The sequence below is a fragment of the Phoxinus phoxinus genome (genome assembly GCF_949152265.1).
Source record: "Phoxinus phoxinus genome assembly, chromosome: 10".
Lineage (NCBI taxonomy): Eukaryota > Metazoa > Chordata > Actinopteri > Cypriniformes > Leuciscidae > Phoxinus > Phoxinus phoxinus.
In genome coordinates, this window is record NC_136885.1 from 982,501 (window position 1) to 998,839 (window position 16,339).

At 45.5% G+C, this 16,339-nt stretch overlaps 1 protein-coding gene across 11 annotated transcripts in view; it reads left to right on the plus strand.

Annotated features, from left to right (window-relative positions):
• Positions 1 to 16,339, plus strand: part of bbs9 (Bardet-Biedl syndrome 9) — a 165,918-nt gene that overhangs the window by 79,110 nt on the left and 70,469 nt on the right. For all 11 annotated transcript variants that reach the window (XR_013799432.1, XM_079627081.1, XM_079627083.1 and 8 more), the window contains 2 exons: positions 4,450 to 4,632; positions 12,029 to 12,254. Coding sequence is in view for 10 of the 11 variants with exons in the window: in XM_079627081.1 (XP_079483207.1) it covers positions 4,450 to 4,632; positions 12,029 to 12,254 (409 nt within the window). In the remaining variant the exon portion in view is untranslated. The remainder of the gene's footprint in view (positions 1 to 4,449; positions 4,633 to 12,028; positions 12,255 to 16,339) is intronic.

Below are 16,339 nucleotides of genomic sequence, written 5' to 3' on the forward strand. Positions count from 1 at the left end.
TTAAATAAAGTACTTAATTACAGTATTTAAAGTTGGCATGAAATGTAAATTGTGCTCGTCTCTTCCTCTATTGTGTCGTATATCGAGTGAACCGCTGGAACGAGAGCACATGTGGGCGGGGCTTGGTTGGATGGTTGTGGTTTGCTATTGGCTGATCACATGTGAGTGACAGTTTGCCCCGCCCTCGTCATCAGAGAAGAGAAGAGATGCTGCAACAGGAACTTATTCTCATTCAAGATTACCAATATTAACACAAAAATGTTGTGATAATTTACAATAAACACTGCAATATTCCTTAAAATAAGAATCGGCCATTTTGGTTTCATGGTGAGTTAGGCATTTCTTGATATTTTATCCATATTTTCTCATCTTTTTATATTTTTATATTCTGTTCTTTACTGAACAAGCCCAAGGACTGCCTCTCTGTTCTCCGGGGTGTTTCAGCGATTCCTCATGCAGTCGTTTCTCTCTGAGATTCTGAAATGTGTGTTTGTTTTCTCTCAGCTGGCATCAATCAGCTCTTGTTCTCTGGCTCACAGACGCTCCTTCACTGAAGCTGTGTTTGGATTGGCTGTTCAGAGCATTTTATCACTACAGCCTGATCTGTAATAGCAGATGCCCCTCTCAAACACTGCCTCGTTGTGTTTAGTGTTCAGGCACAATATGACTGACTGTACAGGTGAGGTCTGTGTGTTGGGCTGATCACGAATGTGTGTACACTGCTTGGGAGCGCAGCACGCTCAGGCAGCTCTCGAGGGGAGTGACAATGGCCAGGCTGGGGTTCCCCGTGGTTCGGGTCACATCATGGGGTTCGTAGGTGGATCTGGCAGGGGACCCTGAGACTGCGGAGACACCCGATGCTTGAACTGTCTGCTTCTGAGGATTTAAAGGCGGGGATTTGAAAGATTTGCCACTTCATGTCCCCGCATACGAGGAGCTGGTAGAGGTTGTTTCTCGTGCCGTGGACAGACTGAGCATCAGGAAGACAGGAAGCGCAGGCGAAAAGCAAGTTGGACGAGCACTGAGAGCAACCTCGTCACCAGGGTTTGCCATTCTTTTGGCAACAAACCACACACCTCTCGTCTGCCCAACCCCCCAGTATTAGATTACAGTAGCATCGTGGGGTCGAGAGAGAAAGGCTATGGGATGATGTCGCGGGTGAAAGAGCCTTGGCGAGTTATCTTTCCCCCAACGCTGCTTCATCCCTGAAAACCCCGGTGCTGCCCACCGAACCCTGCCGTGATGCATCTACTTTGGTGGGCAGGACTTATATGGCTGCGGTTCGGGCTGGTGCTTGCATGCATATAATGGCAGTGTTGCAGGCTTACCAGACCGACCATCTCAAGGATATTTATGAGGGCGAGGGACCAACACCTGAGGATATTGCTGAGCTTTGTGTGACTGCAGACTTGTTTCTCCGTGTCACCAAAGAAACGGCCCGCGCCATTGGCCGTTCTATGGCGGTTATGCTGGTCACGGATAGGCACTTGTGGTTCTGTCGGGCATCGAGGAGAAAGACACACTCTGTCAGTTCAAATCTAGACTAAAAACACATCTCTTTGGCCTAGCATACACGTAACACATTATAGACTTCTATAACTCAATGTTAGGCTGCATAGTTTAGATCATCCGGGAACACTTCCCATAAATCCTGATGTACTCGTTACATCATATGAAGGATGGCGTCTACGCTAATATTAGTCTCTGTTCACCCCGAGGTTTACCGCAGTCCGCCGGATCCTGGCCGTATCCAGATCTGATGAAGGACACAACCATAACGCAGTCCTGAAGAGTCACTAGTCTCTCCCCTGTGAAGGCCTCCTCCCTGCCTTCCATTTGTCAAAATAATTCCAGTTCACATGGCTGTGCGGAAGTGATAAATTATTCTGTATTATACATTTTTAAGGTCAGAAAAATAATTTGTTGTGGTCAATTTGTAAAGACAGACTACACGCCTGCGCACATACTGTATATATTCAAACACGCATAGCTATAGACCAAACACGTAATACCCATGTGCACGCCCTCAGCATTTCGCAGGTTTGCGTTTTTGAAGTTTGCCTAGAGATAACCTTTTATTCAAACATTTTCACGGCTTGCACCTTGGAACCTTTTTCAAGGTTTGCTTTCTCGAGCCACCAGGCACTGTTTTGTGCAAATGAGCGGGCCAGAGCGTGTTAAGAGTTTTCCGTTAGAACAGTGTCGTGTTAGCGGCCTAAGTTAATAACTAACGATCTTTGCAATGGAAGTGAATCAATCAAAACTAACTTTAGCTGAACAATAACTTTATTCTAGAGCTGCTGTAAAGCCAAACAATCTCTGTTTCTTTAATTTCCTATTATCACTGTAAAGCTGCTGTGAAGCAATCGTTTTTGTTAAAAGCGCTATGTAAATGAAGGTGACTTGACTTGACTTAACTATATAGACGACTGCCGTTTTCTGGCCCAGTCGCAGGAGTTGGCAGTTCGGCATTGAGATGTCGTCCTTGGCCACATCCAGAGCTGGGGGTTGAAACTCAACACAAAGGAGAGCGTGTTGTTACCCTCCCAGAGAACTAAGTTTCTGGGGGTGGTGTGGGAATTGATCACGATGCAGGCACGAATGTCTCCTGCACGTATCGAGTCCATCCTGACCACGGTGACCAGGATAAAGCTAGGCCAAGCCATCACTGTGAAACATCTTCAGAGAGTGTTAGGGCTCATGGGAGCTGCCTCCAACGTGATTCCATCCGGCCTGCTGCACATGAGAGCCCTACAGTGGTGGTTGAAAACCAAGGGGTTTTCCCAGAGGGGAACCCGTTCCACATGATCAGGGTTATGCGCAGATGCCTTCGTTGGCCCGTCCATGTGAAAGAAACCTTGGTTCCTGTCCAAAGGTCCCGTGCTGTGAGCGTCATTACAGCGGAAAGCGGTTTCGACAGACGCCTCCCTCACAGGCTGGGGCGCGTCATGGAAGCTGGGGCTGCTTTACGAGAGGTCTGTGGCAGGACCATCATTCCTCCTGGCACATACATTGCCTGGAAATGCTGGCCGTCTTCCGAGCTCTGAGGAGTTTCCTGCCAGACCTCAAGGGTCAACACGTTCTTGTGAGGGCAGACAATATGTCGGTGGTGTCCTATATAAATCATCGGGGGGTCTGAGATCACGCCCTCTACGCAGACTGGCTCATCAGATTCTCCTGTTGTCCCAGGGGAGACTGTTGTCTCTCAGAGCAACATACATCCCAGGGAATGGAGACTTTACCCCGATGTGGTGGAGTCGATATGCGAGAGGTTCGGCCCAGTGGAAGTGGATCTGTTCGCGTCTCGAGAGACGACACACTGTCCACTGTGGTTTTCTCTCACGCATCCTGCCCCGCTGGGGTTGGATGCCATGGTGCAGGCATGGCCAAGGCTACGTCTGTACGCATTTCCCCCGATCGCTCTGCTCCCGGGAGTTCTAGAGAGGGTCCGTCAAGACGAGGTCAGTCTACTCCTGGTAGCCCAGAGTATGGTTCTTAGACATAATATCGCTCCTGGATGGCCCTCCATGGGAGATCCCCATCAGGAGGGACCTGCTTTCACAGACAGAAGGCTCAATGTTCCACCCTCGGTCAGAGCTGTGGAAACTGTGGGTCTGGCCCCTGAGGCTCCCTGCTTCTAAACAGACCATCAGCAACTGGATCGTTCAGGCTATCTCTGTGGCCTATCAGGTGCGCAGCTTGCCTTCACCTTTGGCTGTCAGGGCTCACTCAACCAAAGGCATGGCGTCCTCAAGAGCCCTCCTCTCAGGGGCCCCTATCCAAGAAGTATGCGATGCGGCTGGATGGGCCATCCCTCATACTTTTATGAGATTGTATAGTCTTACTTCAACGCCAGGTTCTAAGGTTTCGTCCAGGTTTCGTCCTAAGTGTGCCTGTTTTCAGCCTCACACTTGGACAGGCGGGGTTCGTTGTGGCATAGTGGGTATTCATTAACAAAAGTGTCGTTACAACGCAGTGTCTCGTTCCCTTCTCAGGAAACAAGGGTTACAATTGTAACCCGAGACGTTGAATTTTTTCCTTTTTCTCTCATTCTGTTTATATTCACTCGTTTAGCTCTTTCCGCAGCCTATCATATGCCACTTTTCATTGAACTGTATTAAAAAACTACTCAAACTGCCGCTGAGGTAAAGCGGCGCACGAATGGCTCACTTTACCTCACACCGTTCAAGACCAGATTCATTTTTCAATTTGCTCATGACATGAAACATCTTATTTTTAATTTTACATATCCTGTCAAGACTATATCCGGGTCAGATCTTACTCAAATGTTTACTCAGATTTTTTTTGTGCATAAAGACAGTAAAGCCTTAGTTTCTACATGATTTTCAGGAGCATTTTAATTCTCATTACTACTAAATAGTGCTAAGTACTATTAAAATAATGATAATCTAATGGAAGAGATTGATGGGAATTCTGTGTGTGTTTCAGGTTCTAGCACTAGCAGACGCAGCAGAAGACACCCGGGAGCGTTTAAACCAGGCGTTTGTGCGTTTGAGGAGTGCGACTCACCTGCTCATCCTGCTGCTGTCTCTGTGGCAGAGACTGAACTCAGAGCAAAGCGACATCCTGGAGGCCACACTACTGCCCCTGCTGACCGACACTCCACAACTGGTGAGAGAACACACACACACACACACTACTGCTACTGCTGACCAACACACCACAACTGGTGAGAGTACACACACACTACTGCTACTGGTGACCGACACTCCACAACTGGTGAGAGAACACACACACTACTGCCCCTGCTGACCGACACTCCACAACTGGTGAGAGAACACACACACTACTGCTACTGGTGACCAACACACCACAACTGGTGAGAGTACACACACACACACTAGAGGTCTGCACAGGATTTAAACTGAAGCCCAAAACCAGCCCGTACCTGAAATAATTTAACCCGACCCGACCATTACGGTTATATTTTAAGCCCGAACCTTAGGTTCGTTTCTCACAGTAATTCCCTTTTTTATGCTGTATTTTATGATTACTTGCAACAATAATTAAAGAAAATACATGTACAAACACAGTTTCAACAAGGCACCGCGGTCCCTCAGCAGTCAGCACACAAGAAAAAAAAAAGACTTACCAATTACGAAACTTTGCTGTGGTTGAACAGGTGTAGCCTAACAGTCACCAATTCATCTGGAACTCAAACATTTAATTTCAAAACAAAGTTTGAAAACCTTGGTTTTGAAAACCAGACCTGACCAGCCAGAGAACATTCTGGAGAGTCCATCAGCATTGCCGTTGATGGAACCGGCTTGGTGTTTGACCATGAAGTAGAAGTCTTGAAAAGCCAGGAACCATCTGGTGACTCTAGCATTGCTGTCCTTTGCCCTTTGCTGTCCTTTACCCCTTACCCGTCCTTTGCCCTTACCCACTTATCCACTGCAAAGGGCATGGTCTGTCACCAGGGTGAAGGAACGACCTAGAAGATGAGCTCCTCGACAGTCCATTTTATGTCCAGGGCCTCTTTTCTCGACGGCTGCATACCTTGTTTCGGCAGAGGTAAGTTTTCGGCTGATGAACGTTACCGATGGCTCGTCGAAGAGGGAAGGACTCAGGATAGCGGGTGGCATAATCCACCAGGACCAGAATGTATTCATTTCGCATTTGTTGGCATACTGCACAGACCTGGCAGTACCACCGCACTTCAGAATTCATCCCTGGCCAGTGGAAGTGATCTCTTATCCGCTGCAATGTGTTCTCAATGAGCTCTCGGTTTCCGGGGTCAGGTAAGTTGGGCCGCTTGCATGCGGATGGGTTCCTGCGCATTATACACCCAATCATTGACCTTCTGAGCAGCACAGACAGGGGAGAGTCCTACCTCTAGTCAGGATCTCTTTCTTCAAAAAAATCATAGTCATCCAGGTAGGTTGGTAGGAGGGAGAAATAAACTGGTTGGGGTTCCCCGGTAAGAAGGGGTGTTAACTTCTGGATCCATTTAGACTTATCCCAGCCCCCTCTCCCCTTCGACCACCTCAAATGTGTGCAAAAAAGCTCCCGGGTCATCCTGCTCAGTCATCCTTGGAAGTGCCATGGGTTGCGCCGCAGGTCTGGCATCTGCCAAGTGGGTCCTGGTGTATTCTGAACGAAGACGCACCAGTTCCTCGACCACCTGATTTTGTCCCACTACAAGCCACTCTGATAACTGTTGTTGGCGTATCTACACTTCGGCGAGATGACGGATTACATCCTCCACACTAGGGGAAGAGGCTGCCTCGCCAGAGTCCTCGTGTCTGGGGTCTCCTGCCCGCATTCTCCACCATTCAGCACTCCACTACAGGGAAAGAGGAGAACAGACATGCAGTGCAGCGTTCCCCCGGAGGACGTCTTTATTTGTTCAAACAGTGAGAATTTAGGTGCAGTCAAACTCAGTCTCTGTGTTTAGTGCAGTTAAAGTGTTCTGTGGTGAGAAGTGCAGTTCGTCCTTGCCCAGCAAAGACAGGGGAGATTAGCCAATTAGCTGTGTGATCCGCACTCACTTGGGGAAGTCAATCACTCTCTGGGATCGCCAGGTGTTCCCATGATTAGTGTTGCCAGGGGTGACGAGTGGGGAGCCAGTGATATCTTGTCACAATATACAGTATATGTATATATATATATATATATATATATATATATATATATATATTTGTTTTTTCTAGTTATCGAATCAGATGCTATTCATTAAACATAAACCCGAGTTTTTCGGGACCCAGCCGGTTAGCAGACCTCTAACACACTCTTGTTATACTCTTTATTCTTACATTAGCTCTGTATCTGAAATTACGGTTGATTGCTGAAAATCTTCCCATCCACCATAGCTGTCAAACTGAACTCGTATTCAAACTATAAATGCTTCCGCTCAATGAAACACCATGAGGGTAAAACATTTTTTAAATGGGCCATTGCTTTAAATATGAGTCTTTTCATTTACTTAATCAAATCCCTGAAGTCTGATACCAATGCAGTAAAAACCCACCGTTGATTTTATCCCAGTGTGATGAGCCTCAACCTCTTTATAAATCTGCCTGAGTTTAAGAGATAGAGAGCTAAAATAAAGAAACAGACAACAGAGAGAATAGAGAAACCGAGGGAAAGCCACACACACACTCCTGTCTCCCTGCTGGAACCCTGACACACACACACACACACACACACACACACACACACACACAGTCCTGTCTCCCTGCTGGAGCCCCGACCCCTTCCTCACAGCTTATTTCTGTAAAACCTAAAGTGTCGTCTCAGCCAGTGTAATTCCTGCAGTGCTTTATCAGTTCCAGTGGCTCCAGTGAGGATGATCTTCTGATACGGTGGAAACAGACTGCACTGTCGTTGTGTTCTTCCTGATGTCAGTTCTCACATGTGCAGGCTTGTCTTGTCACTCATTGCTTTAGGAAAACTTTTGTTTCAAATGTCTCAAAAGCAGCTCATTACGCTCACTATGCACTACGTACTCTGCTGTCTAGTGTATGGACTTTGTAAGGTTTATAATAGACTGTCTTCCTCTTCATAAGGAAAGATGCGACAGTTGAGTGCATGAAGTGTCCAATATTCTACATTAAGTGCTTTTCACACTAATTTAAGTTCACACTAATTTACTATAGAAAATGGCATGAAATAGTGCACAAGTATGCAAATTGGGACGCAGCTGTTGATTAAAAGGAGGCCGTCTTGAGACCAAAGAACTCAATGTCATTAGGAAAACATAATTGTGGAGATAATTTATGCATGGACAGATATTTATTGTGCATTTTCACCTTGTTTGCTCTCGATTGTAATATATGTTCATTGTGAAGCATCACTATTTGTGCTGCAGACAGACATGATGCTTCCAATCATGAGGCTTTGTCAGAAGAAATGTGCTATTTTTTGTATTTGTTTAAACTTTTTACACATGCATGAAGTTCAAAACGCATAGGCCTTATGAAAACAGAAAACGCGAATATCGCTGTTTCTTCGGTTACTTGCATTCCTCTGCGGTTGGCTTGTCAGTAGCGCGGTACTACACGGTTGCGGTTATAAAAGTACAGAAAAACGTAAAAAACTAACATTAACTAATGGAACTTTATTGTAAAGTGTTACCCAACAACCACATAACCCATTCAATAACACCTTAGCAACCACATAACCCATCCCATAACACCTTAGCAACCACATAACCCATCCCATAACACCTTAGCAACCACATAACCCATCCCATAACACCTTAGCAACCACAAAACCTCAACATCACAGTGCTGTGTTTGCACTCTTGTCATAATCTAGTTTTTGACTGTTGGATCCTCAGCCAAACAGTCACACATAGAAATATGTGTTGCCTAGGACTGTGAACAACATTGAGATCTCTGAACCCTCTATAGAGAGAGTGTGCCAAACACACACACACACACACACACACACACACACACACACACACACACACAGTCATGTCATGTATCTTTTATTACTCCGGCTGGTGTAATCCGCTAATTTCCTCCCTTGGAGACTGGAATCTGATTGATCAGTGTCTTCTGAATACCCCTGTCTCCTGTAGAGCATCAAGGGCTGGTCCCTGTCATCAGCGTAACAAGGCTCATTACCTGCCATTAGATCTCATTAAGAGTCTGTGCGGAGACAGTCGAGACACACTCACCTTTCTGTCAACACTGACCATCTCTGAGTCTCTGAGTCCTTATCTGCCCCTGACGACACATGGGTGGAGGAGCTGCAGGCCAGACTTACAGACGCTCTCTCTCACACACACACACACACACACACACACACACACACATACACACACACTATCTCTCTCTCTCTCTCTTGGTAGTCCATCGTTTCCGATGATGACATTCCACCTCATTTGCGGTGTACTCTTTCATGACTGTAGAGTCCAATCCTTGATCCACAAATTTTATTACATATTGGGCATGTAAAGTCTGGGTTTGTAGGGGAGTTTGTTGGGGAGTTTGAAGGGGCAGGCATGGTTGTATGTCTCCGTAATCTTTTTTGCTGTTTCCTTCTATTTCTCTCAGATTCCAGCTGCACGATTCCTGTGTGGCAGAGCTGCTTCCAGATGGTTCGGTTTGCTGCGAATTCTTCCAGGCGTGATGGATTGATTTGACACTTTCCTAGTGATGTTTTTAATTGGTCTTTGTACCGCTTTTTCTGACCGCCTGCAGAACGGCGTCCCTGGTGGAGCTGGCCATGAAGGATTTGTCGTGGAAGACGATCTTGAGGCAGCCTGATAACTTGCCCAAGCCAGCGCAGTAGATGTTCAGTGACTGTTGCCTCCATACTCTTGCAGTTTGTTCTAGCAAGCACTTCCGAATGTGGTACATGGTCATAGCATGTGATCCCCAAGATTTGCTGCAAGCACCTTATATGGAAACGCTCCAGCAACCTTCGGTGATGGCAGTATATGACCCAGGCTTCACAGCTGTAAAGAAGAGTGGTGATGCAAACAGCCTTATAGATGGTCACTTTAGTGCACAATTGAAGGTGCTTATTTTGAAAGACCTTGTGTCGAAGTTTGCCAAAGTGCTGCAGAAGCTTGTCGATTTTTTATTTCGTATTCGAGATTGCAGTCCTCTGATACAATGCTGCCTAGATACTTAAAGGATGGCACTATTGTAATTGTTTGCTGTTCTATGGGAAAAACAGGCATAGTAGGCGGAGGGCTGAGCCTCCATTGGCATATCACTTCAGTTTTGGTGGTATTAACTGACAAGCCCAATCTGCTATAGGTCTTCACAGCAGCAGTAAGGATAATCTGCAGGTCTTCTGGGGTATGTGCCACGAGCACGCAGTCGTCAGCACACTGCACCTCAAGGTCCCGCAGTGCAGAGATCTTAGTGGCGGCCTGGAACCTTCGAATATTAAAGAGCTTTCCGTCCAACATGAAGTCAACAGTGATCCCAATACTGCTTTCAAGCTTATCACGCAGAAGCTTTGTGACACATAGGAGGTAGATATTAAAAAAGTACAGGTGCCAGCACACTTACCCCAGTGCGTACTCTAAAAGGCTGTGACTCCTGACCGCCGTGGTCACACGAGCTACCATCCCTTCATGGAACTGTGACCGGATGTTACAAAACTTTTTTGGACAGCCAAATTTTGTTAAGATGTCCCAGAGCAGCTCTCCATTCACAGTTTCGCAATGCTTTGGAGAGATCGACAAATGCCATGAAGAGGTCCTGATGTTGTTCACGGCATTCTTCATGGAGCTGTCTCACTGTGAACATCATGTCCACAGTGCTCAGATTCCTTCTGAAGCCACACTGTGACTCTGGCAACAAATGTTCGGTTAGGTTTTCCACCAGCCTTTGCTAGGGGGATACGGAGGGTCATCAACCTCTCACTTACTCCAATGGGTGTTTCAGGAGACTGTTCTTGATTGCCATTCCCACACCGTGCTGATGCTTGTTACCAGGGGGATAGCCTCTCCAGAAGAAGGTGTATCCTCCTCTCTCTTCTTTCAGCGAGCCTTCACCCAGCAGCCTTGTCTCACTAAGGGCAGCGATATCCACATTATAGCGCTTCAGTTCCTCAGAAATCAGTGCAGTCCTCCTATGAGGTCTGTTACCCTCATTATCCCGGAGAGTCCTGACATTCCATGTTGGCAATTTAAAAGGAATTATTTTCTTATTTCGGCCGCAGGATGGAATTCCCGGTAGGCGCGGTAACCTACCCAGGAGATTGTAGAGTGTGCAATTTTTAGGCCACCTTTTCTAGGCCCTTCCCAAATAGGGTGAGCAGTGTGACCCCTAAATAGGGCAGCTCAGTCGCACGGGGGGCTGCCGACAGCAGCAGCAGCTCAATCCAAACTGCTAGCGACCATATACCCCGTGCCGCTGCCATGCAGGGTTCTAGCTAGAAGCTTCCAGGCCATTCTTCCCTGCTCCCGTCACCAGATACCCCATCGCCGCCAGACTTCAACCGAAAATGAGATCAGAGTATTGTACACTGTGGTCAGAGGTGGAGACCTGCGCAAAAGGAAAGTTTTTAAAATGCCATAGGGGGTGCGCAGACCCCAGTAACACTATCTTCATTCTTCACCATAGTGTGGGATATCCCGGTGGCAAGGGTGACCCAAGACGACCAGTTCCACAATATAGTTGCAGGAGGCTGCTGGATCCCCTACCAAAGTTAGCCCAGAGCCGCAAAGCCCCCAGTGTCCGTGTGTGGCCCCGAGGAGGCCTGGTGGGAGTCTTGGCAATGGAGAGGCTATACTGGCAGAGGGAAACTTATAGGCTGCTTCCCTGTTCACCATAAAGGGTAGCCACTAGTCGCATCACATCACCCTGTGACAAGACACACACACACACACACACACACATAAAAAAAAACTAATTCTGTATGATTTATAATCTTGTGTACCTCAATTTAGGCCACAGGGACACGAGTCCCCATGAGTATGTGTGTATTCAGGTTTAAGTCCCCACCGGTATAGAAAAACATGTACACACACATCTCTGTTCACAGGGAGTAACTTTCCATTCATGAGGCAGTGGCAAACCCTACTTCACAACCCATGCAGAAAAGCATGTACTCTCTTACAATTCCATTTAAAAGTTTATGGCTTGTTTGTATGTAGATGGAGTTTTAGATGTGGCAAGAGGAATGCTGGAGTGTGTGTGGCTCGTGGAATACAAACACCAGATGAAGGCAAACAAAGGATGACAAAGTGTAACAAATAAATAAGACAGTAGGCTAAGGGAAATATAAAGGGGACAAAATGAATTACTTTTTTTTTGTTCATTTGTAATCTAGAAGTTAGTAAGTGAGGTAAAAATAAAAGTGTTAAAATCATAAACTTCACACTTTAATCCTCATTTTTAACCCCATTTTCTCCTGCAGGACCAGCAGTTTCTCCAGGAAGAAATTCAGTTTTTTGTTTTCTCCAGCATTACCTTGTTGATTCAGTTTCAACTGATGAATTATTTTATTTGAACTGATGAATTATCTTTCTAAACTGCTGTTTGTAAGGCTGACGCTCCTCTGTGTGTGTGTGTGTGTGTGTGTGTGTGTTGCTCAGGGCTGGGAGGAGAGTGTGGACGCAGCCGTCTCTCACCTCTTGAAGACATGTCTGTCCCGCAGTCCTAAAGACCAGGCCATCAGCCTGAGCTCCGGCCCGCTCACGCTCCCGAAGGACACGGCCCGTCTGAAGAAGCACATCACACTGCTGTGCGAGCGGCTGGGCAAGGGGGGCCGGCTCTCTCTCTCCTCAGAGGCCAACGCTCCTGCAGCACTCATGATGCCAGGTCAGACACACACACACACACACACACACACACACACACACTCTCTCTCTCTCCTCAGAGGCCAACACTCCTGCTGCACTCATGATGTCAGGTCAGGCACACACACACACACACACACACACACACACACACACTCTCTCTCTCTCCTCAGAGGCCAACGCTCCTGCAGCACTCATGATGCCAGGTCAGACACACACACACACACACACACACACACACACACACACACTCTCTCTCTCTCCTCAGAGGCCAACACTCCTGCTGCACTCATGATGTCAGGTCAGGCACACACACACACACACACACACACACACACACACACTCTCTCTCTCTCCTCAGAGGCCAACGCTCCTGCAGCACTCATGATGCCAGGTCAGACACACACGCGTACACACACACACACACACACACACACACACACACACTCACACTCACACTCACACACACACACACACACACACACACACACACACACACACACACACACACACACACACTCACTCACTCACTCACTCATGATGCCAGGTCAGACACACACACACACACACACACACACACACTCATGATGCCAGGTACAGAGCCTTGGGGTTCTCCACAGAGCCAGGGGTTCTCCCATGCTGGGAGAGCAGTCCCGATTCAGACGATAAACTCTTCAACGTCCACGAAGGTCGAGGCGAACACGGTTCAATGGGACGTTCTGCTGATGATGCTCTTGTCCTCTTGCGTGTGTGACAGCTGACATTGATGAGCAGTAACATTCATGCTGGACTTTTCTGAAAGTGAGATTCAACTGTCTGACAACAAAACCAGATTCACAGCCTGTTTAAATATGTTCAGCTTGGTCCAGTTATGCACACAATAAAGAGTATAAACTATTGATAAAATCGCATCTAGGTAATAAGTCAACATTTGAACTGCTTAGATATTTGAGTGAGTTTAAACCCAATACTTACATTTAAAAGTGTAATCCGTAATTGAACTTTTCAGCCTGGGAAAGGCCTTCTGGGACACACATATATACACACACACACACACACACACACACACACACACACACACACACATATTACAGACTTACCACAGTGAATCAGGGTAAGACAAAAACACGACGTTCCGGAAGAAGGACTGATTTATTGACTTTCAAATTTTCAAAAACAGTTACATAGTGTATATTTAACTTACTGATATCTACGCTAACCATACTTCTTCAGTTAATTATTCACAATAATACATTAAGAGCATTAATTATTATTTTCTAACAAGTTTTCTGAAATGATATGTTTAAATATGCAACTAGTAGTCTAATTAAAAATGCACTAATTTGCGTACATATCCAGAACAGGAATCTGAACATTGAACGAAGCCAGGTTCTAAAAGTTCTCGTTTGATTTTGTTGCCATAATAGAGTTAGAGGATTACAGAGGATTTTAGATTACTCTTTTTATCACTGCATAAATCAGAAAATCCTGTCAACAAGCAAGCAAGCAACCACCTAGCAACGGCCCAGAATGCCTTTGAAACTGCACAGCAACACGACGTGCTAAACCCCCTAATAACTAAATCACACTGCCGTCCCCGTTCCCGTGCGAGTTTTGCATACATATCCTGAAGAAAATCTAGTTTTTGGTAGTAAACTACACATTCTCCTGTTACACTAATGCTATTGTAGTGACAGGATCGCGCGCATCGAGCTTTAATCTTCAGAGGACACATAAAGCGCCACAGATCCCTGTGGAATGTGTGAATGATTAACTGGATGGGCCTGTTATCAGACGCCTGTCCTCCCGATGTCTCGGACCGTGTGTGTGTGTGTGGATGTTATCCTCTGGTCAGCTGCCAGTCGTGTGGAGGAGAATGAGTGAGTAATCTCAGGGAATCTGCTGAAATTGCTTTTGTGTGATGTAGTGCGTCTGCAGGAGGTGTTGCTCCGTTCCTTCAAGTTTAAAGTCAAACTCCTGACACTCTCTCTCACACACACACTTGTGTTTTATCTGTCTGATTTGTGTGTTCCTGTCTGCCGAGTCCCGCTCTCCCTTTGCCGACCTTGAGTTAAAGGTATGACATCACAGGGAAGGATCGCCACACTCCCTGAGCACCTGCCATATTTATCCTGCTTTTCTTTCTGTTTTCTGTCTAAGATCTTCTTGTGAATGATCCACCGGAGGTCACGGTTCGTTCAGGGAAGAGTCCGTGTTTGGCTCACTTGTTAAAGTCAAGCCATATTCACAGATTTGTTTAAAATGAGTTTCTTCCTCAAAACATTTAAATGATAAAATCAAACGATCAAATAATGAAGCGGCTGCTCAGATGATGAAACGCAATTTAGTTTTCTCGCTTGATTAAGTTTAAACTGAAACAAAAGTAAAAATTAAATACAAAATGAAATGAAAAGTGACAACTGCATTAAAATGCTGGACTGATCATAAAAATATCAAATATAAATTGTATATTTTTGAAATAGCAAACACAAATTATATTTAATAGTATTTTTGTTCAACTTTATGCTTCCCCAAATTAGGAAATTACATTGCATTAAAAGTTTTGGTTCATCATTTATGTAGCCGTTTTGAGAATTTATTATTTAAAGAAGATTTAAAGACATTTAAGCAGGCGTTTTACATTTATTTTACTTATGATATCTTTAGAGCAATTTAATTTGTTAGGAAAAAACTAAATTCTATACAGTTGGGCTGTACTTTACATAATTTGACTCGATGAATGAATGCATATATAAGGAAAATCACAATGGGCCCAGAATAGAGCCTTGTGGCACTCCACAGCTGATGCATGTAGATGATGAGGAGGATTTACCAATCCTGGCAGGCATAGTTCCATATTTAACTTAGAATAATAATGAAAAAAAGATTTGCTTGATGTTTATGCCTTAAATGATTAATATCAAAATTAATTGGAGTTCCCAATCATTACAATTTGCCTATGCCAATATATGAAGCCATTTAAATACAAGTTTTAATAAACCCGTTCCTTATATCCAATAGTATATGGGCGCCTATACTATTAGTTGATATAAATATTCCAGGCACATCCACTGCTGAACTGTCTGTAAATAAAAACATTCGGAGTAGAATGACTAAGAACTCTTATTGAGTGTGATACAGTCGGTCATGTCAGCAGCCTTTTGAAGAGACTTGCACTGCGTCGATGACGCTATGGGGAACGCCTCCGCGTGAACCGGTGTCTGAAATGCTTATCTAATCACGGCAATCCTATTGGCCAGCGACAGCCTATGACGTCACCACTAGAGCGACCCGGACGTATAAGAGGCACTTAGAGAACATGTTAACCACTTATTCGTCTTCAGGAACTGTTTTGTTTGTACGCTTCAACCTGAAAACTTCAAAAGGGTAATTATGGCTTGTGAAAAGGCTTCAGGAGGTGTGTGCATCTGTGTCTTAGATATTTGTGTCTACGCAACTTGTGCGTTTATTGTTTGGGCTCAGAGCACGCACGATCAGTTCCTGAGGGATCTGCTTGTGCCAACTATGAGTTTCCCTTGATAAACTCTACTCTCGCCTGCACTGTTACCGGGGGAAGGGGGACAGACATCTGCACAATATATCCTATGGATATAGGCCTCCATTTGTGAATGTCGTTTAGGCCATCGCTCAATGGACAGCAGATTGAGCTCTGTAGGTCTACTCCCTTTACAAGAGTTTTTAGTAAGGCTGAACAGTAGACCACGTTCCCCTGTTAGACAGTATCATGGGGGTGTTTGGTAGAGTTTTTATAGGATGGTGAAATTAGGGCCCTGAAGTTCCCATATATAGGTAGGCTATACACACACCCTTCCAATGGGCCTCCTCTTCTGTTAGAGTCGGCAGGCTTATGTAGTGGGTAGTGCCAATCTGTTGAGGTGAACAGGTTGGCTTTATTATACGGATCACATGAATTTAGACCTATATTGTATTTATATAAAGCGTTCACATGCAAATTTGCTTTATGTATTTCCCCGGTGTTGAAATCCGGCTCATATAAATGTCAGGAAACACGATTCCTGCTGCGTGTCAATATCCATGATCACTGGATCTTTGGTGAGTTGTAAGGAACACTATATAGAGTCCAAC